Source organism: Polyodon spathula, chromosome 6 (assembly GCF_017654505.1).
Source record: "Polyodon spathula isolate WHYD16114869_AA chromosome 6, ASM1765450v1, whole genome shotgun sequence".
NCBI lineage: Eukaryota > Metazoa > Chordata > Actinopteri > Acipenseriformes > Polyodontidae > Polyodon > Polyodon spathula.
In genome coordinates, this window is record NC_054539.1 from 33,437,526 (window position 1) to 33,463,063 (window position 25,538).

At 40.1% G+C, this 25,538-nt stretch overlaps 1 protein-coding gene across 2 annotated transcripts in view; it reads right to left on the reverse strand.

Moving 5' to 3' along the window:
• Positions 1-25,538, reverse strand: part of parp1 (poly (ADP-ribose) polymerase 1) — a 78,038-nt gene that overhangs the window by 14,675 nt on the left and 37,825 nt on the right. For both annotated transcript variants that reach the window (XM_041252766.1, XM_041252765.1), the window contains exons 5-9: positions 15,185-15,281; positions 14,986-15,102; positions 14,429-14,605; positions 10,235-10,373; positions 6,055-6,195 (exon numbers count right to left, since the gene is read on the reverse strand). In XM_041252766.1, the coding sequence (XP_041108700.1) occupies positions 6,055-6,195; positions 10,235-10,373; positions 14,429-14,605; positions 14,986-15,102; positions 15,185-15,281 (671 nt within the window). The remainder of the gene's footprint in view (positions 1-6,054; positions 6,196-10,234; positions 10,374-14,428; positions 14,606-14,985; positions 15,103-15,184; positions 15,282-25,538) is intronic.

Below are 25,538 nucleotides of genomic sequence, written 5' to 3' on the forward strand. Positions count from 1 at the left end.
GCATAAGAGTAAAATCAAGTAAAAGATACAAGAGATAGTTGTAATTAAAAGAGCAGTAGTGGAATACAGCAAGGTATGGAGCAGTTCAGTGCAAGAACAAGCTGATGCAAGTACTGGTACAACTAGGTGCCATATAGTAATGAACAGTCTTGTAACATGGGAGAACCCAAGTCAGTTTCAGTTTAACAGTCTGGATTTGAGACTGGAAGTGATCTATCCTAGAGTTAAAGCTCAATCTCAGGCTTGGCATTAGCTGTGAATACCAGAATAAACAGAATTAGTTCAAACACAGCTGAACAGTAGATGTGAGAGAACAGAGAGCTGCTCCAGCACTGCATCGCCAAGTGTTCATGCTTGTCTGCAATTATAAACAATGGTAAGAAGTTGCGCTCAAATGGACTACAGATTCAGGGTCGGTGTCTGCAAGCCCGCAGTGGCCCTCTTGATTAATGGCATAAGCTCCGCCATTACAGGGAGAGCTTAACTGCAGTGGATGCGCTATCTGACTCCCTATCCTCAGACAGGAACGCCAGCTCCTGTACAAAGTACTGTAACAGGGCTGGTGCAGTATACAGTACTTTCTTTCTTCGCTCTTTCTTCAAAACACCTCATCGCTCAACTCAAACTCCGAAGTTCTTCAACGAAGACGCAATGATGTAATCTTCTGGGTTCCTTCCATAACGACAAAAGCTTTGGCCAACAGACTTCACGGAGATACTGCACTGCGCTACTGCACAACTAACTTTTACAGAGAGGACGACCGTGTTAAGAAGACTTTGTTTTAAACATCACACCAACAGAATAATTATCAAACTTACATTGTGTGTTTACATGTAACTGAACCAAACAATGCATGATGAACTATTAAGACTGCTTCACTAATGCAGAATTCTATGACCAGAGAGCATATGAAGGATTCAAACAACAACTACTGTAAGTCACATAAATCACATTAACAGTGTAATCACACAAGCGAATAACCAGATAAAAGTACTTTGAACACGTATCTGTTCGTTGTCTCTCCCCTCAGGTCGGATGAAAGGAAACATGATATTGAGATCTGTGCTGAAGTCTATTTATGCCCTCGGGGGGGCGGGCATGACTGCGTCACAGGCTCAGACGAGCAGTCTGTTACATCGATTCAGGTTACGGGGTCTTTAAGGATAAATACCCATGAGGCAATTGTTACATTTCGTACTTGATAGAAAAATGCCCTTTACACAGTGTATGTGAAGTGCTGCCTTTTTTCAGTTAAATAATTTGTTTGATTTGTTTTTTTATTTTGACTTTTTGCATTTGATTTCTAAACATTGGGCAGGCATCATCACTTTGATTTATGGTCACGTGTAGTGTGTCATGATGTGCTCACAGTAATAATAATATATATAATAAAAAATAAATAACTAAAAAAACACAGCTGTGCCGTTGTCTCTACCATTACAATGGGGAAGGGAAGAAAATCTGGGGGTGGGGGGGGGCATTTAGATTAATTGAATTATTAAAATAATTGTTGCAGCACTATTTCTAAATTGTGTCTAATTGTATAATACACTGATATGAGTGATGCAATAACATTAGGTAATTATCATAACCCTGGCTCTCTGAAACAGAAATGTAACCATTATTGAATGGGTATTTTCCTCCTAAAAACCTGAATCTTGAAAATTGTATACCAAAGCTGCTCCTTTAAGCCTGTGATGCAGCTGTGACCCAGGCTTCCTCTGGGATCAAAACGACAGCGCTCGCCAATCTCAGCGTCATTCAGAACGCCAGTAACACGGAGAGGGAGGAAGAATTTCACCTCTATGCCTGTGTTGTAAGGGTGGACTGGGAAGCCGCCCTTAACACTAGTTCCAAAAGCAGGGTTTTGAGGATCCACAACATTCAGGTCTGTAGAACCTAGTGAAGGTATGGGAAGAAGACCACACCGCTGTGTTGCATATGTCCTTGACAGATACACCCTGGAATAACGCACATGAAGTTGCAAGGCCCCTAGTGGAATGGGCAGTGAGCTTTTCTGGAGGCAGGTTGGCCAGTTCATAGGCAGTCCTGACTGTGTCTGCTGTCCACTTGGACAGTTGCTGCTTAGACAGGGCTTCACCATGGAACTCCGCCCAAGATGACAAAAAAATGTTCAGACTGACTTTTCGCTCTGTCAAAGTAATATGCCAGGGCCAGAACTGTGAACAGTGTATGGAGTAGCTGCTCCCTGTCAGACTGGAAAAGGTGGACGCAAGGTCTCCAATGCCACAGACTGGTTGAAACATCTGTAAACATCTCTAAATGCGGAGAACCTTTCATGGGGCTTCCACACACCTTGCACACCCCAGCCATTTCACACAGCGCCCCGCCAGGCTGGACGCGTTCGTGACGACAACCTCCCTTCTGGTGACACTGCCCAGCGCTACGCCTAGGCGTAGATGACTTGTTTCCAACAAGAGAGATCCCTTAGACAGAGGTGGGACACTATCAATAGGTGGTCGCAGTTCAACGTGGGCTGGAAGACCTTGCTGTTGAACCAGGCCTGCAGAGGGAGCATGTGCAGAAGACCCAATGAGAGGGTCTGGGAAGCTGCTGTCATTACGCCCAGAGGTTTATGGTAAAGCCTTGCTACCCGACCGTCGGGTCGGGTGTAGTTTGTATATTTTCGTGCTCAGGTAGGTTCTTTGAGAAATGACCTCTCAAATATCGTCTGACAAACCTGCTTATTCGTTTTATGCAGCCTGTCAAATGCCGCATCTCTGGACTTTACTAAATAGCCACATAATTTCCATCGCAACAAACAACCAATTATCACTGCTGATAAATTGACATTCTGTGCAGCCTGTCAACAAATGCTGAGTGGGCAGTCTTAACGGGACACAGTTCAGTTGCAAAACACCAGCATCACCATTTAACACAGTCAGTCTTGCACAAATATACACACACAAAAAAAGTGCAACGCCTAATTGATAGCTCTAGGTCAACAATTCATGCCTTTTTTTGATAATGACACAAACCGTTTTGTTCCAGTTAATGATACACAATGTATTTGTCCTGTAAGCTATATGCATGTGTAAATGTAAAGAACGACTAAATGTACAGTATTAAAACACTGCTCTTTAACTCGCTGTTAATTTTCTTTTTTTTTTTTCATGCACTTGTAATGTGCTGTCATAGACAAACATGAAACTGTTTATATCATGACCAAGTGGGGGGTACTACAACAACAACAGAATGTGTAGCAGTGTAATGTTCTGTTGCTGAAAAGGGTATTAAAGCCACTGTTTGGAAAAACTAAAACATTGTTGTATTCAGCAATGGCATTTGGCTGCACAAATGCAGTTAAATTTTATCTAAAACTGACCTGGATGTCAAAAACAGTGGATATAAAAACTAAACAAGCAATCACAACCAACTCTCATCCCTATGTGAAACTATGTGGGCATGTGTGACAGAGAGTGAATGAATCCTAGTCAAAAATCTCATTCCTGACCTGTGAGGACATGGTATAGCAGGAACAATGTGCCTCAGACTGGATACTTTGGCAGTTCATTCCAGGGTCAGTTGGAAGTCAGCTATCTAGAAAGGGGGTGGATTCACAATACCAAAAGTCATCGCCTTAACCCTTTGCGGTCCTATGTCAGACCAGGTCCGACATTACAATTTTCCCTTTCCTGTCCGAGAAAACCTTTCAATGGGCGAGTGAGACTGATAGGAGCTGACTGAAGCCAAAGTTTTATTTAAAAAAAAAAAAGAGGGGGGTGGGTAGGTCTGTGCAATACAGTTCCTGCAGCACAGACCTAACACAGACAAACAAAGAAGACAGCTGCTTCCGCATCCAGCACTCAAAGAATATCACTGATATTTGCAGAGCTTTTTGAGATGTTATAGTAATAAAATAATGATTTGGATTGCATTATTGAGATGTTTGGTGATAAAACAAGTGATCAGGAGATGATTTATCAGTATGCACAACTATGAAGAGGTATGTGATAAATACAGCGAACAAGGGGTGGGGCAGGGCTGGAGATGCAGTACTGAGTGTCCTGTTGACATGCAGTGCCTTTTAAACCTGTTTTACTTTGAATAAAATTACTTTTAAAAACAGCCTGTGTGAAAATAAATTGGACCCGACGCACCTGACAGGTGCAGAATAAATGGACCGCTAAGGGTTAATCTAGTAGGCGACGTGTCAGTCATGGATTGGAGGATACATGATTGCACTCGCTACCGAAGAGGGTGTGGCAAAGCAATCTGTTCCTTGTTATGGTTACGGAAAGACCTGTAAAGGATGTACTGTTGTACAAAGAAACTGAGTTTTTGGCATTTCGTTTTGTCTGTATTAAAAAGTTTTACGCTCGTCTTTTACAGAAGGCTAAACTCTAGGAGCTGTAGCTAAACAGCCAAACAAACAAACCCGGACTACAATTCACCATTGTGCACGTTTAAACTTGTAATTCACCACTTACACTAACAGCACACTCTGGACTTTTGTTTGTGTCTTGTTCGTTTTACTGTTCTTTTGGGACTGAACCCTGTGGTTTTGGACAAATAATAAAGCTTTGTTTTCACCACTGAACTGCTGTTGGATTGTTATTACTGAGCACTGCATCACATCTACACCTGCGCACTGCAAACAACTTTGCCACTATGTGGAATGCATTTTTAAGGCCCTATCCACACTACATAACCAAACCCAGAACCATACTGTGGCAAAGTGGTCTTCAGTGTGCAGGTGTAGATGTGATGTAGTGCTCAGGAATAACAGACACAAGACAGTTCACAGAAAAACAGCTCTATTTATCTGGGTTGCGTGCTCGCAATCTTAAATAACTGGCTCTACACACCAACGTGTATCGCTCAGTTAAATCACTGTGTTCAGTCACAAAATAATAAACTAAACAAGACAAAACCACAACATGGTCACAAGTCCAGAGTGAGTGATCTTAGTGAAAGTAGTGATTTACAGGTTTATATGTGTACAATGGTGAAATGTAGTCCGGGTTTAACTGCTGGCTGTTTAGCTCTATCTCCTGGATAAAAGCCTTCTATAAACAACAAACATAATAGTTTAATAGAGACACAAAACAACACACAAAAACTCACTGTTTTTTTATATAACACAGTACTCCTTTACTGGTCCTTTCGTAGCCATAACAAAAGGAACAGATTGCTTTGCCACATCTCCTGATATACCCTCAGTCACGCCTCCTTTGGTAGCGAGTACAATCACTTATCCTCTAATCCATGACCGACACATCGCCTACTGCATTAAGGCGATGACTTCTGCATGGCCGACGACTTCCGACTGACCCTGGAATGCATTGCCAAACCATCCAGTCCAGGACACACTAGGTAAACTAGGATTCATTAGCTCTCTAATTAATCCAGCTCAAAAGCATCCACACTAAACTACTGTTTCATGTGTAATGCATCCACACATTATTAAAATAGTTTAGTTACAGCTCCTAGTAGCACAATGGACTGTGGGGCTTAAGATAGCATCCCACCGTGCACTGTGTTTATACAATCTTCCAAATAGGGAGCCCATGCCCACACAAGACATAGCACTGCTTAGCATGAACACTACGGCTTTGTTTCTTAAAAGCACAATGAGCATTTTATCAATGTGAACTCAAGTAATTCTTAACCGATTTCATAGATCCAGATATGAATGTGTCTCTTGGTATAGTGTGGACAGGGCCTAAGAGAATACAATGCAGACCACCATATTTCACAATCAAGTTGCTGTTAATTCTTGGTAAGCTTTTTGCTCATATTCCTGTTTATTAATAGACAAAGGAAATACTCTTACTAATATTTGTGTCATTGTAGATCAATTCACATGTTGTGAAAAGTTTTAATTCTGTATTTCTATACTTTAAAGCACTGAATCAGAAGATATACAGAAGTAAAAAAAAAAAAAAAAAAAAAAAAAAAAAAAAAAAAAAAGATTGTAGCTCTAACCTTACTTTACCAGGAAATGAAATATTTTCAATCATCAGTTTAAGCCAAAAAAAAAAAAAAAATGCATTAAGCTTAGGACTGTAGGAATGGATTTGTGCCACTTACTCTTTGAGCTGATACACAGGGTAGCTTTGTTAGCTGTTCCAGTTGTTTTTCCACCTAATTCCTCAATTACAGTTTTCAGCACATCTTTGCTTTTGACCAGTTTCCCAATGCAAAGGATCTTCATGTTTGTTAGGGGTTTGTCTGGAGAAAAATTAGTTGTTTAGAACAAGAATTTTAGAAAAATGCCCTTAACTAGACCTAAAACTCAACTAGACATTTTGTTTACACCCACAGGGATACTTTAAGACCTTACCCGTTTAAGATCCTATAATGGTGTATTCTGTATGATTCTCCATTTTTTGCAGTTAGATTAATATTTGCCTGGTGGGGGGTAGAATGGGCATTTCTATATATTTTAATAATCGAATACATGTAATTTACTAAATGATTAAATGTTACATTACTGTACTTTACATAAATCTTTTTTATTAACATGAAGTGTAATACAAGTGCAGTATGCATAAAACCCAACTTCTGCATTTCCAAACAGCAATTAAGACAACAAAACACAGATTTTAATAAACCAATGAATTAGGTCTTGCTTGGACAACTACAAAATATAAATACAAGTTTACAATATGTAACATAATGCTGATAGTTAATGCATATTTAGTGATCATTTCAACCATTAGGTTAATAATTTGCACCATTAATTGTGGAACACATTTGGTGGAGCAAGCTGTAATGGTTCATTATGATTTACTGGTACTTGTGCTCTCAGTCAACATAGTCCAGCGTCTGGGCCTCTCTCTGCAGGTTGGTGGACACATCATGCATGTATCGTTGGTGGTTATTATTGTCCCTATGATGTTCATGTAGCCCAGTCTTTTATTGCAAAGTGTGAATAAAAAAAAAAAAAAAGCTTATTGGCTGTACTCTCATTCATGTTCTGTTTTGTATCAGCTTGCTTATTAATATTAACCTTAATTTTTTGCGGTTGTACTTTGTTTACTTTGACAATGAACAAGAAATTCCATGACCAATTTTTGAGCACTGAGAGACGTAAAACTATCAATACTTCTGGAAAATACCGACAACACATCGGAGATGCACGAAGTTGGCATGACGTCACTAAGGAACACATACCAGGGACAGCCGAGGGAACTACATGGCTTCAGACGTGAAAGCAATGATTACGAACTTCTCAGACGTTTTGAGTAGTCTATATTACAATAAGGACAGGAGTGTGGTGTGTAATGAAAGAAAATTGTGGGGATGAAGAATAAGTGGTTTGAGGCCCGAATCCAAACTGTTTTGTACCTCCAGCAGGAGAAAATAACTACGCTGGCATGAGGAATGCGAGCGACACGCCTCCTTGTCTGCAAATCGGCAATTCTGAATGTTGTTCTTGTATACAGTTAACCCTGTGTCATAAAGTGTAATTCTATATTTGGTTTGTTTTATCATTTATATCTTGCAAATCGTGTTTCAATTTCAATAATAATATAACTTCAATAATAAAGCATTGTTTATAGTACATGGCCAAGATGACTTGCATGGTCACATACAGCTCTTCAGCTTTCATTCATGAAATAAAAACTTAAGTGTTTTCAGTGATTTAGTGAAATTAAATGGGCCTACCCTCCTTGTAAACTGCACGTAATTATTATTATTTCTTGGCAGACAGTAATGTGCATATGAACCTTACCTTAAAGATAAAACTGAAAATTGAAAGCTTACCTAAAAAAGCTGGATGAGTGGATTCATTATATTGATTTCTGCATCAGAAATCTTAAGCATGCAATGTGTTTGTACTTGTTTATAGTACTCTGATGTTACTGAATGTATTAAGTCAGCAATGTGAAAGTTGTGCTCATGTTTATTTTCTTTGGGCAGTTTTGGGCCACAGAGTTGATTTGATAACAGTATAGTGTATAATAATAAAAACACTCAACAACAACAACTTCTGAAAAAACAAATGCAACATTTGCAGAGAACTGATTCTGTGCAGTGGATAGCCTAGTAGTACTGAGCACCAGTGCACTAATCTCTGGTAATCATATCTATGTGAAGTGTCTTATAGATGCAGCTACTTAAATGTATTTTTGATATACAAGTAAACGGTATAGAACTGCTTAATTAAGGCTGGTTACAAAATTTAAAAAAAGCAGACTCTAAATGGTTCCATTGTTGTCAAGGGAAAATTAATCAATGGTCACTTGATGATTATCTTTGCGAACAGCTGTCTTGGTAAAAGGTCTCTGTGTGTTTGTGAACTGTTTGTGTACCAGTGTCTTACAAAAGAGAAAAAATAAAATTTGTACCTGCCAGAAACCAACCTGTGTTCTGAAGTGATCATTACATTGTGCACTGACAAACCCGTTGATTTTACTTTCACAGAATACAGTTATTTTTTTATGCAATGTATGTATTTTTGATACAGTTTAACCATCGCGAAATAGGACTATGTATGATCGTGTTTTTTATGTCATAGACATATGCATGCATGTTTATGGTTCGTGTTTTCCCATAGTGATGTCAGAGGTCAAGATTCAAAATCAGGGCTTTTTGGCAGAATCACTGAAAACAAGCTTCAGATTGTTAATTTCTTAGTTACAGTGCAAAAGTAAGAATGATATTTTTAGAACACAATTACAGTGTAGTTTAATCAAATATAATCAGATTGTAATGTGAAATAGGTGACATAGTATACATAATTATACCATGACCAACAATATTGCATTGTATAACACATACTTTACATAAATTAAAAAACAAGTTGGTCTCTTGTATTAATTAAATTGACTAATTAAATATCATTTTAATACGTGCAAAGAGGATTCCAACCACCTCTGTTACAGACAGCTACAGTATTTGTATCACCCTGCACGTTTAAGAACGTCTGTCAAGAGCTAGAGTAATTTAAATCCAGAAAGATATAATGATTCATGTAATAGTGAAGTATTAAGGCATGATAGGGGATAGGTTGACATTATATAACCACACACTTAAGGTGTTATAAGGCATGACGTGTACCGCCTTAAGTGTGCGGTTATATCATATCAACCCATCCATTGGTCTGCCTTAAAGCTATTATAAAACAATTATAACATTAGATTTATTTACTTTTTAAAACAAACACAGCAAATAAAAAATAATGTCCAGTAATAGTAAATATCACTACACACAAGACTGTTCTAGTGAAAAGTAAACATTTGTTTAAAAGTGTTTTACTTTAATAAAATTATCAGTTTATTCATAAATATAAATTAAAATGTCTATTTATGTAAAAATGTTGTATAAGTCGATTTTCTAGGCATTTTTGTGGGGCCCTTAAAATACACCGGTGTGATGTATGCCCGGTGTGTCTAATACTACACTACTGTACCAGTGCCACAATGGGGTTACTACAGCCATGGTTATGGCTCACACAAACTTAACTGTCAACAACCTGAAAAAAACGTAGTAAATTACATAAATCTGATAAAACTTGAATTAACTAAATCATAGATCAGTGATTTTTGGAATAAATGTTCACTTGAAAATTATCAATTATTGTGCCGTTTGAAAAAACATGCTCTGCTTTCGGACAAGTTTAGGTGGTTCAGTTCTGGTTCAGTTATTTCACAACATTCTTCAACAGTTTTTCCATTAAAAAGATAAACACCTGATTCTGGGTCTGACTTTTTGTAAGTCAGTGGTTACTTACAGATATTAAATGTTATAGAATACAGATAGTTAAGTGGAGGAGGAATTTGAATCAAGGTTGATGTGTCTGTTGAAAGGCTGTGAGGGAGTAACATATGGCTAATAGGACTAACCAGCTAACCAATCACGGCACAGGATTTTTCCGATCAGGTTTATAATTACTTAGTCATACGTTAGGCTGCAGTGGCACGTTTAGCGCAGTAAATGGGTCTGTTCAGACCACCAATGTTTGCTACAATGCAAGAAAGATGAGACGATTAGTAATTTTCTAAACGATTAACAATTTCCTATCTATTATTCGATCCCTTAGTGTGGGGGAGCACATAAATGTTGCACAGGCTTCAGGGAACAATGCTTCCACATTAAATTTGCTGGTCTTTCCAAAGTATTTTTGCTGGAATAGTAAGAATGACTAATCTCGACCTAAGCAAGAACCAACAACAAAGAACACACAAAGAACACACGTAATAGAATAATGTGGATGACAAACTGTTCCTAAAACACAAACATTGGCATTCAGATATTAGCTTACCTTCTGGTACTGGAGCAGCACCAAGACTGGGAGCACTGGAGTTTGTTGTGGTGGGAGGGGGAGACACAGGGGCAGGAGAAAAGATTCTGTCCTGCCTTTTAAACTTGAACTTCTTCAAGTAGGGTATTTCATGGAACTCCTACAAAAAAAAGTTTAAATATTAGCGATGGGTACCAATACAGATATTTTGATAAGATATCGATAATGTCCAAATTGGGGTATTTTGGGATTTACAAATGTCTGCTTCATCAATAACTGACGACACAAAAGCTTTTGGTGAAAGTAAAACATGGTGTATCCAACTACCAAGCTAAAACATTTATTTTCTTGAAGTTAACAGTAATATCAATTTGCTATACTGTAATGGATTTTTATATCGAACAGATACATTTTTCAGCATAGCAAAACTGGAAATATCACCCACACCACACACTCGTAGCTCGTACAGAAGCTTTTTATTGCTAATACAGTAATCCATTGCTTATCCGCCTGCAATGGGACCAGAGTAAGGGCGGATATGTAAGTAGTCGGATAAATGATTCCTGTTTTAAATCCCATTATACACAGCTGTAACAATCACTACATTTCCTTCCAAAATCCCTCGTTTAGAAAGGTACAGGGTATCAATGCTTGACAGGGCAGCCATCCGCCATGTGGGTGCATGCATTTTCTGCTGAGTGACAGGTAGGAGATCGAAATGGAGGTTGAAGTTGATACATCCCGCAGGCGAACAAGATTTTTTAGTCAACACACTGAACAGCTCACGTGACACTGCCTGAATGGCAGCACACGGAGCACATGCAACACACTGTAGGAAAACTTTAGTGGGATCTACAATCTCTGAACTAATCTTCTCTGTTTAATAATAAACTAATGTTACTGAAGAGATTGATTATGGCGGATAAATGGTTAGGGAGGATATGTAACGGGCAAATACACGACTGTACATCTAAAATACTAATGCAGTGTAACCGTGTTTATTTTACATTGAGATTCAATAAACCCTATACATAACAATCATTGTCAGCCTCTTAAGCAAAGAAACACCACAAACTAAAGTACTATTTAAGCATTTTATTTCACTGATATTTGGTTACCAAACCCTATTTGCATTCTACATTAAGTTTGGCGCTATTGGCTGTCTGCATGGTGTTACGCCATAGATACTATGAAACAAAGGATCAACAACTTAAAGTTATTGCTTTCCATATGTAAATATCTGTTATGTTAATAAATGATATACCGAGCTTCACTGTTCTAACATTTATTTTGGAAAAAAAATAAGGTATATAAATGATGGACATTGACTAAATGTTTTTGGTTTCTTTTTATCACTTGATCATTCATCATTGACCATGACATGCTTGACTGACTGACATGCAATAAATCACCTAATTAGGTGAGACAGTTGATTGGACACTGAATATGGAGTGATTTCAATTGTAAGCTTCATTAAGAACCATAAAGAAAAATCACAGAAAAAAAAAAAAAAAAAAAAAAACACAATATGCCATGTCTGTCAAGAGAGCAGCGCCTTTGTGCAATCGGCATGTTGGAGGCTGGACTAGGGCAGCATACTGTGGCTTATCATCTTGGGTGCTCACAGCCAGCAATTTCAAACCTGGCGAGACGGTATAACCAGGCACACACTGTCAAATGACAGGCCACAAACTGGGAGACCAAGACTGCCAAAGATCGACAGATTATTTTGCAGCATCTTCGTGATGTTAATCAGCACAATAAAAAGTCACTGCACCTGCTCTAAAACAGTGTTTGTAATTTTTTAATCACATCTAGTGAATTTTACCCAAGTAAAAGTGGTAAGTTTATTTTGATGCTCAGTATATATACAGTAATCTCCACATACAGGAACACCTCCTAAGAAAACACTTTGCCTAAGCGAAGAACACCCTTTTGGTGAAACTGATTTTTCCCCATTGTAAATGCTCCGGCTAAAAGGAACAAGAACTTCACTTAAAAGAACACTTTCTTGGCACCGACAGTGATTCATTCTCAATTGACACAGTACTGTTTTGTAAAAATACAACTTGTCATCGTGAGAGTGCCCTGAGGTACACTGATGGTTTATTAAATCTTTCTAGAACCACTGTCACCTCATTAAATTTATTTGCATTCTGATTTCCACAAGTGCACCTCATTGCTACAAAAACGGCATGTAAACAAGCGACAAAATGTGCAGCTGTTTCTTTTGCTACAGAGGGTTGGATATTGTTCAAGCTCTTTAAAAAAAATCTGAATCAGACAAGTCGCCAAAGATTTTGGTGTTTCCCATTCTGGCGAGTTGTTTCACCATTCTGTTAAATAATGTGCATGTCTTGTATATTGCTGCTGCATTTTGTAGCGTGTGTAGGGATGCTGCATTGATTTAGTTTGACAGTTTATTAAATGTTAAGTTAACCTTAAGTAAGATCCATTATTTTTGCCTCTGCCATTGTAACAGCCCGAAACACACCCAGCAGCTAATTTTATAGTACATAGCGATTTAAGCTCTTTGACTGTGTTGTTTTGCGTTAGTTCGTTTGTCTGTTACTTTATTATTATAGTTTATTAACATACACTTGCCTATTGTTTTGCTTTTACTTATTCAGTTAATTTCATATATTGACGCACATGCGTCATGACAAGTAATACAAATGTGTTTATTTATTTATTCATACTGGTGTCTGGTGTTCTCTTAGCCAGAGTACTGTATCGTATTCCCTTGAATTTAAGACGCAGACTAAATTTCCCAACCTCAATTTGAGGAAAACATAATAACAAATAAATATGCATTTACAAAGATACCTCCTCAATTACGCATATGAGGGTCATCTGCTATCACAGAGTATTACAGTTATGTGCTGCTTCTTATTTCCTGTTGTGATTACTCACACCTATTTCTCCCAATTTGTGTACTGTCTCAGCGGCATTTCCAATCTGTCCACACTGGTACTGTGTTACAAATGCTAAAATTGTAAAAGCTTTTCTTTGAATGATGAAGCTTGAAAATTGCTGGTTGTATGTCATGGATGATTCAAGATTGGGAAGTATCATTTTGGTTCTAAATCAACAATAAGCCAGTCCCTACACTAAGCTGGCCTGTATGGAAAGAAAGAAGCCATTACTCAAAAAGCCTAATCTTAACCCTTTCCAGTCCAATGTCAGACCCTCTCCGACATCAAAAAGACAAAGCACAGGTCTCTAGTTGTTTTTTCCTCCGGAAAAAGCCAAGAAAACCATTCAATGGCCGAGTGAGACCAGTAGGAGTCAAATGAAACCAGAAAAAAAGGGTGTGTGAGCAACAGCCCTAGCAGCTGCACCACAGAGATAAGCGGACATAAACAAAGGAGGTAGCTGCTTCCGCATCCAGCACTCAAAGAATATCACAGACATTTGCAGAGCTCAAGCATGGAGATGGCAGCATAATGTAATAGGGATGCTTCTCTTCAGCAGGGACTGGGAATTTTGTCAGGATAGAGGTGAGAATGGATGGTGCAAAGTACAGGCGAATCCTTGAGGAAAACCTGTTTGAATCAGCCAAGGAAATTCACAATTCAGCAGGACAAATGACCAGAAGCACAAAGCCAAAGCCACAGTAGAGTGGTTGAATAAGAAGAGAATTAATGTTCTTGAGTGGCACAGTCAAAGTTCAGATTGTACGATCCCCAACAAACTTATCAGAACTGGAGCAATTTTCCTGTTGGGCAAAAAATTCACCATCCTACTGTGCAAAGCTAGTAGAGACCAAAAAAGACTCATAGCAGTAAATCGCAGAAGTTTGTTTGAAAAACTGTGCATAAATTATTTGTAATTCAACAAAATGTGACATTATTGGTAGGGGTGAATACTTCTGCAAACCACAGTATGTATATGCGTGCATGTATGTAGCTGTTGTGTTTCGGAAGAATTAGATATTAATAAATATCAAAAACACATGCACGATATCTAATGTCAATTTATTATTTCATTGCCCACTAGTAAAAAAATATCCATTCACTCATATGTATATTCTACAATGCACAACAAATGTGGTGGGACTTCAATGCCTTTTCATAGTATCAATTCACAGCACCAAATCCTACATTTAATGAAATCGTTTAAAATTGTGCAGCTAGCCAATAATGAACAGTGTGTGTAACAGGACCAAAAGGTTTAAGGTGCTCTTAATATATAACTAAGTTGTAAAAAGCATACCTTTGGAATGACCCAATCCTTCCTGTTGGGTGTCTGTGTTTTAAAGACACACTTGGTCCATGCCGTGATGTTTCCAGTGCAGTAATACGCATCACTCTTAAATACCAGCTGCCCTTGGCATTCCTCGCACGGTTTCAGGGCACCAAATGCCATGCAGTCAGAAATTCTGTCAAGGATCTGAAAAGAAAATTTATATTATGAAAAAAAAACACATAAAGCTATTAAGTCAGAATCTACATGGAGGTTCCTGTTTATATGTAAATGTCAAAGTATGTACAGCAGCCTGTACTATATCGTCATGGCTGACGTGGGGGGGGGGGGGGGGGGGGGGGGGGGGGGGGGGGGGGGGGGGGGGGGGGGGGGGGGGGGGGGGGGGGGGCTGGGGCTACACATTTCTTTATATCTGGCAGCTAACCATTACTGTTACTAACAGTTAACAGTAATATGAGTTTCATTATGGTCACATGTTCTAGATTTGATGATTATAAAAGTGAAAATCATACTGAGTCTTCCATGAAAAGCTAGGGCACCCAAACATATTAAAGATAAGAACATACAGCAGACTCCCCGGAAGGCACTTCTTGCTTGTTTGCAATCAGCAGCTCTTTCATGTCGTTCGTGGAGCTGCACTTCTTCATCTCATCTTTAATGTTCCAGATTAACTGACTTTGATCCTGCAGAGAGATAGAACGCAGCGACTTAAGCTCACGTGTCTATATACACTTTTAAATCTTCACGGCAAGTTTGTTCTCCAACCTTCAGCTGCTTCTCTAACTGCTTTTCTTCTTTGTCTGCTTTTTTCTGCTTCTTTTTTTTGGTGGAATCTCCATCTACTTCATCGGCTTTTCTCTTTCTAGAAAGCAGAATACATTTCAATTGTCAACCATTCACAAGTATTTCAAATAATCCACATAAAAGTAATACCGTAAAACTTTAAATAAACGCCCTGGCTATACACAATATTTGCCAGTAGCCCTGGTGACTATTTGAGACTCATCGTTTATTATGCATTTAATACTTCAAATGCAATCATGAAAAAGCTGCCTGCACACAACCTTATAGAAATGATAAGCAAATTACAACATTCCAGTAACGTCATTAAAGGTTGTGTCAGTGGGTAATAATAGTTTGTATTGTACACCAAGTGTGTGTATGTGTGTGTATCTATCTATCTATCTATCTATCTATCTATCTATCTCTATATATACACAGACACACACAGTGCCTTGCAAAAGTATTCAGACCCCTGATCAATTCTCTCATATTACTGAATTACAAATGGTACATTGAAATTTTGTTCTATTCGATATTTTATTTTAAAACACTTAAACTCAAAATCAATTATTTTAAGGTAACACTGGTTTTAATGTTGGGAAATATTTTTAAGAAAAATAAAACACTGAAATATCTTGCTTGCATAAGTATTCAACCCCCACCCATTAATATTTGGTAGAGCCACCTTTCGCTGCAATAACAGCTTTAAGTCTTTTCGGGTAAGTATGTACCAGCGTTGCACACAGTGTAGGAGTGATTCTGGCCTATTCTTCTTGGCAGATTTGCTCAAGGTTGCTCAGGTTGGTTGGACGACACTTGCGGACCACAATTTTCAAATAGTGCCACAGATTCTTAATGGGATTGAGATCAGGACTTTGACTGGGCCACTGTTGGACATTCACCTTTTTGTTCTTGAGCCACTCCAATGTTGCTTTGGCGTTGTGCTTGGGATCACTGTCCTGCTGAAAGGTAAATTTCCACCCAAGCTTCAGTTTTTTAGCAGACTGAAGCAGATTCTCTTGCAGTATTTTCTTGTATTTTGTTCCATCCTTTCTTCCTTCAATTGTAACAAAATGCCCAGTCCCTGCTGATGAGAAGCATCCCCACAGCATGATGCTGCCACCACCATACTTCACTGTAGGGAAGGTGTGTCTTGAGGCATGGGCAGTGTTAGGTTTGCACCACACATAGCGCTTTGAGTTTTGGCCAAAAAGCTCTATCTTGGTCTCATCTGACCACAAAACCACCCCCACATCGCAGCTGGGTCACTCTCATGCTTTCTGGCAAACTCCAGACGTGCTTTCAGATGGTACTTTTTGAGTAACTGCTTCTTTCTTGCCACCCTCCCATACAGGCCAGTGTTATGCAGAGCTCTTGATATGGTTGATTGATTTGGAGTTGAAGTGTTTTAAAATAAAATATCGAATAGAATGAAATTTCAATGTACCATTTGTAATTCAGTAATATGACAGAATTGGTCAGGGGTCTTATATATATATATATATATCTATCTATATCTATATCTATATCTATATATATATATATATATATATATATATAGACAACTTCAAAGCAGCAGCAGTTTAAAGTTTTAGGAATAAAAATAAATAAATAATAATAAAAAAATCTTAACAATAACAATAGGCTGACAGCCTTTAGCTTGGAAGCCTAATAATAAAAACAGTAAAATCCACTAAAGACAGCCCTGTAAATATCAGAGCACAAGGTAGGCTTGCAGCACAATAAAAAAACAAACAAACAAACAAAACATGGTTTTAAAATGAATAAAAGCAAGAAGTATCGTCTTTATTAACACATTTATTGTTCACCCTAAAACATGTACATTGGTAAGCATGGACAATCTGAAATTAACCAGCAATGAATCTACATTGCAAAGCAACGGCATGAACACTGTGTTAATACTGAACAAATGCAACCCTGTAAATATCGGAACAGTTCAGACTGTTGTCCAACAACACACTCAGTGTTTCAAACTGTGTAAGATTAACAATAAAATTAATACTAGTACCAGTTTTAATCACAAAATTAAAGCAAAAGTGACTGCCTTGTTTTTATAACATGTACACTAATAAGAACGCTGGAAAAGGTGAAAAATACGACTATTCACTGCAAGACTCAAATGCACAAAATATTGTTAATACAACAAACAAAAACACATGTACAAATACATTAAATGGCAACCCTGTTAATATCAGAAAACTAGTCTGTTTTTGCTTACTTTCAGCACGCTCAAAAAAGCTTCACAACTGGTTTTAAAATGAATAACGTCAATAATAAAACTGTATGAATTATGAGTACCTTTTAAAATAAATTACACTTAAAAATATAAACGCAACAATTTTAAAGATTCTACTGAGTTACAGTTCATATAAGGAAATCAGTCAATTTAAATAAATTCATTAGGCCCTAATCTATGGATCTCACATGACTGGGAATACAGACATGCATCTGTTGGTCACATATAACTTGGAGGAATAAAAAAAAAAAAAAAAAAAAAGGTAAGGTTGTGGATCAGAAAACCAGTCAGTATCTGGTGTGACCACCATTTGCCTCATGCAGTGTGACACATCTTCTTTTTATAGAGTTGATCAGGCTGTTGATTGTGGCCTGGGGAATGTTGTCTCACTCCTCTTCAATGCTGTGCGAATTTGCTGGATATTGGCGGGAACTGGAACACGCTGTTGTACACGTCGATCCAGAGCATCCCAAACATGCTCAATGGCTGACCTGTCTGTTGAGTATGCAGGCCTTGGAAGAACAGGGACATTTTCAGTTTCCAGGAATTGTGTACAGATCCTTGCGACATGGGACCGTGCACTATCATGCTGAAACATGAGGTGATGGCGGTGGATGAATGGCACGACAATGGGCCTCAGGATCTCGTCACGGTATCTGTGCATTCAAATAGCCCTCGATAAAATGCAATTGTGTTCGCTGTCCGTAGCTTATGTCTGCCCATACCACAATCCCACCGCCACCATGGGGCACTCTGTTCACAACGTTGACAGCACACTGCTCGCCCACACGACGCCATTCACGCTGTCTGCCATCTGCCTGGTACAGTTGAAACCGGGATTCATCCATGAAGAGCACACTTCTCCAGCGTGCCAGTGGCCATCGAAGGTGAGCATTTGCCCACTGACGTCAGTTACGACGCCGAACTGCAGTCAACAGGTCAAGACCCTAGTGAGGACGACGAGCACGCAGATGAACTTCCCTGAGACTATTTCTGGGATCTTATTTCAGCTCAGGAAACATGGGACCAACACTTTACATGTTGCGTTTATATTTTTGTTCAGTATAAATTAAGTTTTCTTATTCATCCTGAGCCTCAGAGTCTCTTTATTGCTGTTGAAAAACAAATTGATAAGCTCGCTGTACAGCCATGTGTGTTTATTGGCTGGAAAATTCAATATGATGCGGATTATATTGTAATGACCCGTGCCCTCTGAATACGTGACACTTTTCCAGGTGCAACAAATAAACCAATTTATTGGTAAATTTACAATGGTCCCTGTTAGGGCGAGACCACACCACAAACAGTAACGAGGTTGTAGAATAAACACACCCCCACACAAATCCAACTGCAACCATCGCAGACCAAGTTTTTTTTCTCTTTTGCATTATGCTTTATAAGGAATACATAAATGTCAGCATGATGAACAAGTAAATAATTAGTTGGCTTTTAAACAAGCCTTTCTTTTTACTACTTTAACTCTTTGTGGTCCTACGGAAGACCAGGTCCGACATTACAATTTTCCCTTTCCGGTCCGATGTCTGTTCCTGTCCAACATCATCAAAAAGATGTCAAGCACAGGTCTCTAGTCGTTTTTTCTCTGGAAAAAGACGAGAAAACCTTTCAATGGCAGTGTGAGACCAATAGGAGCCGAAAAAAGGGGCGTATCTGAGCAATACACATAGCCCCTGCACCACAGACATAACATGGACATAAACAAAGAAGACAGCTGCTTTTGCATCCAGCGCTCAAAGAATATCAGACATTTGGAGAGCTTTTTGAGATGTTATAGTAATAAAATAACACTATGTAACACAATTTTTGTTCCTGGGTAGTAAGTGTTATTTCCTAATTGCTTATGCCTCAAAAGTATAGAAGATGGCTATTATTCCCCACAAACTTTGCTTTTGTGACCAGGACAGTGATATTTCAAAATATCACTATTTCCAATGGGAAAACGGGCAAATGTGTGTCTTCGTTCAAAGTCAGAAAAAATATGAATCCCAATTAACATGTATTTATACTAAAATAGTACAAAAATGACTACAAAAGATTTAGAAGTGAGTAGTTTTTCTCACTTCTCTCTAAGTCAGAATCTGACTTAGAGCAGTCCGCCCTCCCAAACTGAGCAGCCGGGTAAGAAGGGCATTGGTCAGAGAAGCCACCAAGAGACCAATGACAAATCTGAAAGACCTACAGCATTCCATGGCTGAGATGGGGGAAACTGTCCATGGGTCAACAATAGCTGAGGCACTCCACAAATCTGGCCTGCATGGAAGAGTGGCAAGAAGGAAGCCATTTCTGAAAAAAAGCCCATATAAAATACTGCTTGGAATTTGCAAAAAGGCATGTGGGAGACACTGAAAAGAGGTGGCAAAAGACTCTGTGGTGCAACAAAACAAAAATTGCACTATTTGGCTTAAATGCACGGTTATGTCGAGTGCAAAACCAACACAGCATATCACCCAGGGAACACCATCCCTACTGTGAAGCATGGTGGAGCCAGCATCACGCTATAGGGATGCTTTTCATCAGCAGGTGCAGGGAAGCTTGTCAGGGTAGAGGGCAAACTGGATGGAGCTAAATACAGGCAAATCCTTGAGGAACACCTCAGGAAAACCAAAAGACCTAAGAGTAGCACAGAGATTCACCTTTCAGCAGGACAATGACCCCAAGCACACAGCCAAAGTGGCACTGGAGTGGCTTAAAAACAAGAATGTGAATGTCCTAAAGTGGCCCAGTCAAAGCCCGGACTTGAATCTGATTGAGAATCTGTGGCAAGGCTTGAAGGTTGCTGTCCACCAATGATCCCCATCCAACTTGACAGAGCTTGAACAATTTTGCAAGAAGAATGGGCCAATATTACATGATTCAGATGTGCAAACCTGGTAGAAACTTAACCCAAAAGACTCACAGCAGTAATTGCTGCCAAAGGTGGTTCTACCAAGTATTGACTCAGGGGGTGAATACTTACCCAACCAAGATATTTCAGTTTGTTTTTTTTTTTTCTTTAACTGTTGTTTTACAATAAAAATTCTCTTGCCTCTTCAAAGTGTTTAGTAGGTTATGTAAATGAAAAGGAAAAAAAAATCATTTAAATGCATCAAGATTTCATCTGCCAAAGGAGCTTCCACCAAGTATTAACTCAGGGGGGTGGAGACTTATCCAATTATGATCTTTCAGTTTTGTATTTTTAATATATAATCTTTTTCTCAACAAAAATGTTTCTCCTTAAAAGTGCGGAGTATGGTGTGTAGATAAGTGGAAAAAAAATCCTCATTGAAATGCATGAAATTGAGGCACTGACAACAAAATGTGAAATGGATTCAAGGTGGTGTAGACTTTCTATAGGCACTTTATATATAGATAGATGGATAGATAGATATATATAGATAGATATATATATATAGATAGATATACAATAGTGCCGTGAAAAAGTTTTTGTCCTGTATGATTTTCTGCATTTTTTGCATATTTGACACTTACCAGATCTTCAACCAAAATCTAATATTAGATAAAAGGGACACTGAGTGAACAAATAATACAAAATTTTGATACTTACTTCATTTCCATTTATTAAAGAAAGTTATGTAACACCCAATGCCCCTGTATGAAAAAGTAATCACCCCCTTAGACTCAATAACTGGTTATGCCACCTTTAGCAGCAATAACTGCAAACAAACGCTTCCTGTAGTTATTGATCAGTCTCTCACAGCACAGTGGAGGAATTTCAGCCCACTCCTTCATGCAGAACTGTTTCAACTCAGTGATATTTGTGGGTTTTTGAGCTGCTTGTTTCAGGTCCTGCCACAACATGTCAATGGGGTTTAGGTCTGGACTTTGACTAAGCCATTCCAAAACTTTAAAATTTTTTGTTCTTCAACCATTCTGATGTAGACTTACTTGTGTGCTTTGGATCATTGTCTTGCTGCATGACCCAGCTGCGCTTCAGCTCAAGGACGGATGGCCTGACATTCTCCGTCATTCTCTAGAATTCTCTGATACAGAGCAGAATTCATAGTTCCTTCAATGATAGAGACCTCCAGGACACACTCCCACACAACTACATGAAAACCACAACACGACCCAGAGCAGTCCCAAACTGACCTGCCGTTACAATATATTATTAAACATTATTACTAATTCAACATCATGCAATTGTCAAATTACACTAAATATTCTATCTGTGTAACGGGGTTGAAAACACAAACTATCCTTGCTGTATAGCGTGACAGGCAGTTTTCGCTGATAACTGCCGTTCCTCTCAATGCCACTTAATTTACCAAAATAACATTTTATTATGGATGCAGAAAAAACACTAACAATACGCTGTGCAGCGTCAACCTAGAAATCTGTGTGAACTTCATTTTTTTTATTCCTTTATTAACTTACACAAAGGGGAAATACATGTTTTTTTTTTTGTAAGAGAAAAGATTAAAACAAACATTACCTGAAATCAAAGGAACTGAAGCACAATCTCGCATATTCATCATTGTTAAGGTCGCACTGGCGTAAAAATTGCTTCCCCCTTTTTAGAGTTAATTTTTAGGAAAACACATTTACAGTTAATTTTTCCCTACATGCTTAACACTGACAAAGAAAGATACACAGGTTTAGTTTTGAAATAATCCTTGTTTGCAACATTTTATTCCATTACTTTTAATGGGGTTTTTTTTCCCATTTTTACTTAAACTGTTAGAAATTGCACATCTATTAAGGGAGCAGTGCTTCGGGCAATTGGCATGTTGGAGGCTGTATGTACTATGGCTCGCTGTCTTGGGTGCTCCCAGCCAGCAATTTCAGAAAATTTATACATCGCACATCACATCTATATTAAACTACCAGTGTTTTATTTAAGCTTATCAAGTACCCAAACAAGTTCAAGAACATATCATCTTTTGCTTTACTGCAAAATTCTTTCCAAAACCATACTTAGACAATAGTTCCAGCTGGATTGTCTTTCACAAATTCAAATTTAAAAGAAAAGTATTAAAATAGTGCTGCTTCTTCAATTAAAAAGCAAAAAAAACCCAATAAACTAAACAGTGCACCATCGAATACCCAGTAAACAAAACATTTAGTGTTGCAGTGCAGTACAATTGCATACAATTTCCAGCTGTACAAATACATTTATTTTGTTAATCAGAACCATAACCACACATACTTTACAAGTGTACCACTATGCTGCACTGACATGTAGAACAAGTTACAGCATGTAATAAACAGTCATTCAAAGTACTCCATTCAAACAAAATGTTTTCTACATCGGGCCATAAACACTTTCCTTCTATCAGCTCATTTTTCTTTGTCCATTTTAAGTTTGTCTTTTCAGCACTACAATTAACATTTACGTTGGCAAATTCAACAACGTGCAATTTCAAACCTGTTGAGTAGCATTTTCTTTTTTTTCTTACTGTCCTACTTTATCCAATCTCAAAGTTACCTGCATTATTATATCATTGCAGTTACAATGAATGGAAGACTTGAAAAGTGTACTACTCTGCTTTCTAACCAATAGCTGTTTGGTAGATTCCAGGTGCGGGTTCAGTTTGAATGTTGACAAATCAGTGGCTCAGGAGGGTGGGAATAACGAAAGTCATAGAGACCGACAGCTAGTGTGTTAACACCAAGGCTAAGTACACGCACAGGCTAAATGAGGTTCTTTCAATTCAAAGATGGACATCAAAACATCATTATGAGATACACTCCTGCCTAGTGGTAGTTGTCACTGAGCTCTTACTATCACAGCTGCCGATAGGCCCTCTCCCTTCTGTGTCCCCCTTGGTCCCGCCTTCCGAACATACTTAACTGTCACGCAGGGGAGACTCGCTCTTTCTCGCTTCTCACGATTGGTACGGTAAGACCTCTCTGTGTTGCACGGAGCCTTTTTCTTCTAAAAAATGCTGCATAAACTGCTGCTAGTTCCCCTGCATTTCATGCTAAAAGCTGGCCTTCGCCACTTTTACCGGAATCAGTAGTTTTAAATTCGTAGCCTTTTTTATTCTGTTTCTAACTATCAGCACTTGCTCGCTCCGCGTGTCAGGCTGCTTCTCTGTCTGTCTGTCTTAGTACGGTAAGTATTATTGTGTGTTATTATTAAAGTGTGTTTTTCACCCTTTCTTGCTTCGGGGAGCACTGTTACTCCACGGGGCTGGGCTTGCCTTGTCCCAGTTGTCGAGCCGGACGCAGGCTGGGCCTTGTTTTGATTGTAGCTATGCGTACCCGTGCTTGCACAGAGGACTAGCCACAGCGCGGCTGCTTCAGCCGGTCCAGCCGTATACTTCTCACCAAGGCTTCCCTCACTGTTGGGCTGAGATGTACGTGGGCCTTCACCTCTGGTGTAGGTCGCTCAATCTACTTCGGTACCACTGTGGAGAGTGGTGCTCATTGACACACTGTACCGATACAGGCTAGAGTGCTGCTGCTGCACGGTACTCTGTGCACGCGGTACTCTGTGCGCCCGGTGCTTGGTGCACATTATACAGGTGCTGCACAGCATGCAGTGAGCGTGTGCTCTGTGCATGCGGTGTATATTACACCGGTGCTGCACTGTCCTCGGTGGCAAGAGGTGGATGCAGTACTTGGTGCTCCTTAGACCCGGTGCTACACGACACTTTGTGCCCACGGTGGTTAATCTACACAGCGCTATGACGGGCAGGGCTGGCTTCCATGCCTGTTAGACCAATATCTCGCAGGAGGACAGGCACAGCATGTGCGCTCGGTGCCTAGGCCCCGATTAGGCCACCTCAGCCCTGAAAGGCTCCTGAGATATCTGTGCGGCGTTTTCAGCCCCGCATGCTCGCAAATTGCCTGGAGAGATTCGCAAGGGGGCACTGTTCCTCCCCAGCCACACCTGCTGACGCCATCACAGAACCCCTTCAGGGAGATCGCCTGTGCACAGACATCTGTATCCACCTGCAGCCGCTTCCCGTCGCCTCCAGCTAGACGGGTGAAGTACCCCGGCAGGGGAGGGACATCATGGATATGAAAGCTCAGATCGGTCGGATCAAGGAGCTTTTGGAGAGGCAGGCCCCGCCAGCTCGGGCCGTGGGCCCCAGTATGGCGCCCCCCCCACTCCCTGTGCCGGTTGCAGTCTCTGTACCGCCCCCCGACCCTTCTGTGGGACAGCAGGGCGAGCGGATCGACCGGGCGCTTTGTTCAGAGGAGGACGCTCTCTCCATCGCCGCTTTCCCTCCAGATATGGAAGTCGAGGCAGAGCCTGAATTCCCAGCTGATACGGCCCCTAGTTCCGAGGCAGAGCCACGCCGTTCAGTCTTTCGACCACATGACGTGGCTCCCCGGGCTCAACATTTCCCAGCTTTTCCTAATTTTATGGAGGAGGTGCGTTCCTCTTGGAACCACCCAGCAACAGCGCCGGTGCAATTGAGACATGATTCTCCTCTGGCCTCGCTGGAAAGGGCAGAGAAGCTGGGCCTGGCCAGGTTTCCCCCTGTGGACCCCACCATCGCAGCCTTGGTTAAGGCTACTCCGGTGGGAGGTATGCCCAGGGACCCTATGTGCCCAAAGCTGCAGTGCAGGGTGACTGTGCAGGCTGATGCTGATAAGGCCGCGGTGTTGGATGCACCCATATCACCAGGCCACACCTTTGGCCCAGTAGTGGAGGAGATCCTACAGCTGTCTCATAGGGAACGTGAGGAGTCGAGACAGGTAGCTGTGTTGCTTCCTCCCCCCGCTCCGGGTCAGGTCGAGCCGCTGGCACTGTTCGCGTCAGAGTAGTCATCTCAGGTGAGAGGCAGGACCCTCCCTCAATGTGTTGGACGTGGCCGTAGCCAGCCCACACAGCAACAACCTAGAAGGCGGTTCCAGGGTTTCTGCCCTAGACAACCTCCACTGCTAGCCCCACCCCAGCCTCAGCCACCCCAGCAGGGCCCCTGAAGGCTGGCAGCTTCAGACCCAATTCACGGCACAACAGCTGCACTACTGGCACACTTGCACGTCCGATGTGTGGGTGCTCTCAACCGTATACTATGGTTACGAGCTTCAATTTCGCTTGGGACCTCCTCCTTTTCGCGGGGTCACAACTACTACGTGATGGATCCGCTTCAGGCCTCAGTGCTC